The following is a 3,554-nucleotide window of genomic DNA, read 5'->3' on the forward strand; positions in this document are numbered from 1 at the left end:
TTAGAAATTGCAATAATCCGTCAACAAAATGTAATCAATCAAATTAAATTGAAAAATATGGTCATAGCCAATGGAATATCATCAATTTAATCTTCTCTTGAGGCTGATATGACTTTGGCACGATAATTGTCAATCCAGGACCTGCTAACTTTGTTAGAGATAATTATGATATTCCCTTAAACTTTTTAAAGATAATTATGATATTTACCTTAATTTTTCATGTCTCTCCTGATTATGCGTATACCCATGAGATTCACCATATCTTCCTTTGATCATGGATTTGATTATCTTGTTATTTTAGATAGTTATCGTATAGCAAATCTCTTCCTCGTTTATGTTTACAACTTTTTAGAATCGTATAGAACTTTTCATTTGAATAAAACTCGTGAGATTGAGAGATAGTAAACCATTCCCGATTTTTCTGTGATAGAAGAAACTCTCCTCCTCCTCCTCCTCCGAAATTAGAGCGTCGGCTAAGAAGAAAGATTACTGTTTTGTTTGCGAAAGTTGATCGTGCAGAAGCAGCATCCCATCAAAAACAAATGTATGCGCAAACTGATGTCAATCGGGGAGAATTCACGTGGAAGATCAGCAACTTCAACGAGCTGATCTCGCCGAGTCTTTTTTCTGAAGCATTCACAGTTTCTGGTTGTCCATGGTACTTCAAAATTTGCTATTTTTTTTTTGTACTTTTGCGCTGTCGTGTTCCCAAGTGATTCTTGTGCCGTCTGATCCTTTTATGAGCAGGATCATTCTGGTATACCCCAATGGGAATGGCTCGCTGCATTTGTCGATGTACCTCCAGGCCGCTGATCCTGCGGCGATGCCAAATGGGTGGACCAAGTTCAGCTTGAGTGTGATCGATCAAATCAATAATGCTCGCTCTATTAAAATAGGTTCGTTCTTGAACTGGATTGACTTTTCTTGTAATCTCTTGTTCTTTTTTAATCCATTTGTATGGTACGATTGATGGTGCATCTAGATTTCTAGAGATCAATGTTGTGACTTGAAGAAGAGAGAGCGAGTTTAGATGAGGAAAGACTAGGTGAGAAGGAATAGAAAGAGAGATGTTGCGATGAGGGAGAGAATCTGTATTTCATTAAGGCTGGTGAACTTCTAGAATTGTCAGTTTATAGACTTCTGAAGGAATATGGTTGCTTAAGCTGATCATGGGGAGGTGTTTGCTTCTTCTGCTGCCAATATTTTGGATAGAATACAACATTCTAGGTCTTGATGGTCTCCAATTTTTCTTCCACATATCATGTTCTGGTGCTGTTGTAAGGAAGTTTTTTAATTCCGTCGCCCTGTCTCGTGAATTCTGCAGAGACGCAACATTATTTTACTACGAGCGAGAATCCCTGGGGTTACTCAAGCTTCATGCCGTTGACTTTGCTTCGTGATCCTAGGCGGGGATTCATAGCAAATAACACTTTGGTGATTAAAGCCGAAGTTTGCGTCTTAGCAGCTGATGATTCGGTGAATATTCAGCCAGCTAGACCAACAGATAGCTTTGACACCTATTTTAATGGTCTGGAGGAGCTCATCAATGGTGCTGAGACTAATGGTGCTAGTGTAGGATCAAGTTCCTGCCACCAAGATGGTGACTCGAGGGCTGAAATTCCTAGCTTAGAAGAAGTTGAGAAGGCTAAGCAGTCCTTGAAGGAAGGCCTTTCACATCTCTTTAAATTGAAGATGAAAGAGAGCCTAATTGAGGCACTGTCAACTTTAAGCTCGGCCAAAACTAGATTAACGTCTGAGCAACAAATAGCAATTGAGGCATTCGGGGCCAATTTCAATGATTTCACTTTCGATTTCTCAACATTTGAGCAGGACAATACTGATATTGAGCTGCATAAACTACAAAAGGATCAAAAGCTCTCTACAATGAAGAAATGTCACAAGACTCACGTCTTGTATAAGCAGTTGATGGACGACCTCATCAAGGAAGAGGAGGAAGTGAAGTCTAGGAGGGACAAACTTCTCTCAGACTGGGAGATCTTGCTGGTCAAGGCCGAAGAAGCAAAGTCGGGGTATAAAGATGAGCAGAAGAAAGTAGCGGAGGTTGAGGAGGAAAAGAAGAGAATAGCCGTGGAAAGAATGTATAAATCCATCACTGCTTGGTCAAATTTGAAAGCTCAATTCTGCTAAAGCTTTAAGGTTTCAAATAGGCCATGAAGCAATTGTCTACTTGAAGTATGCAAACTGTTTTAGCTGGACTATTGGTTGGCTGATTTTCAGCAAAACAATTGCCTAGAACGGCCTTATGTGTTTGATGATCCTACATCATGTCCATTGAGTGAGCTAGTGAGTCAAATATATATACATACATAAGCATTTCTATATAGTCCGTGTTTGATGTCTTCTTATGAATTGTGCGGTCATCGTGCTTTTTGCTCTTGGAGCTTGGGAATTCGGGTTTTTTTCTAATTTATTTTTTTAAAAAAAAAATTTACAAAAATATTTTTTAAAAATAAATATTTATGGATTTGGGCCTCGCTCGGCGGTTGGGCTGCCGAGTAGCCATGGTGGGCCAGCATGGCTGCTCGATAATTGGGCTGCCGAGCAAGCCCATCTGCTTTTTTTTTTTTTAAATTTCATTTTTTAAGTGTTTTAATTATTTATATTTATAATATTTTCGTATTTTTTAACATGTTTATATTTATTTTATTTATAGTTTTTTTTGCGAAGCTTATCTTTATAACATAATTAGTAATAATTAATACAAAAAATTATTAAGATCTATAATTCATAAATAATATTGTAATTATGTAATTAATTGAAAATATTCACATAAGGAAAATCCTCAATACCAAACGAAAAGAAACCCTAGCCGCAATATAAAAAATAGAGCCCAAAATTTTTTTTTTTCGGGGCCGTTGCCCCGAACCCCCACGCAGATCTATTCGCACCGTAAAGGAGATTTATTCGCTTGCTCCAAGTCGGGCCTATCGGCCCAACTCTCCGCGTCGCGAACTAAATCTCAATTTTTCCTCTACTTTTTGGGCTGCACAAAAATATGTCGGGTCGGGTCATAAACCGGACTGAGTACATAAAATTCAAGACATATTTTACAATATATGAAATTAATTGAAAATATTCATAATATAAATTTGGTAAAATATTCATATAAATAATGTTGTAATTATGCAATTCGGTCAGCTAAAAAGATTGAAAGAGGAGGAAAGAGGGAAAGGAAGGTTCATTTAATATCGAGAAGTAACACCGAAGGGAAAAAAATGCAAAATTGACAAGGAAAACGGCGTTTTTTGAGGAAAAAGCCGGGTTTTTCTTTTTGTGTGGGAAAATAGCCGTTTTCCTTGTCAATTTTGCATTTTTTTCCCTTCGATGTTACTTCTCGATATTAAATGAACCCTCATTTCCCTCTTTCCTCCTCTTTAAATCTTTTTAGCCGACCGAATTGCACAATTACAACATTATTTATATGAATATTTTACCAAATTTATATTATGAATATTTTCAATTAATTTCATATATTGTAAAATATGTCTTGAATTTTATGTACCCGGTCCGGTTTATGACCCAACCCGACATAT

The 3,554-nt window shown here is 37.1% G+C and overlaps 1 protein-coding gene across 1 annotated transcript; it reads left to right on the top strand.

Annotated features, from left to right (window-relative positions):
* Positions 1-542: 542 nt before the first annotated feature.
* LOC125312825 (MATH domain and coiled-coil domain-containing protein At3g58270-like) lies at positions 543-2,148 on the top strand. Its single transcript, XM_048272447.1, has 3 exons — positions 543-658; positions 748-896; positions 1,325-2,148. The coding sequence occupies exons 1-3, from the start codon at positions 543-545 to the stop codon at positions 2,146-2,148; spliced, it is 1,089 nt and encodes a 362-aa protein (XP_048128404.1).
* Positions 2,149-3,554: the final 1,406 nt, after the last annotated feature.

This window comes from Rhodamnia argentea, chromosome 1, assembly GCF_020921035.1.
Source record: "Rhodamnia argentea isolate NSW1041297 chromosome 1, ASM2092103v1, whole genome shotgun sequence".
Lineage (NCBI taxonomy): Eukaryota > Viridiplantae > Streptophyta > Magnoliopsida > Myrtales > Myrtaceae > Rhodamnia > Rhodamnia argentea.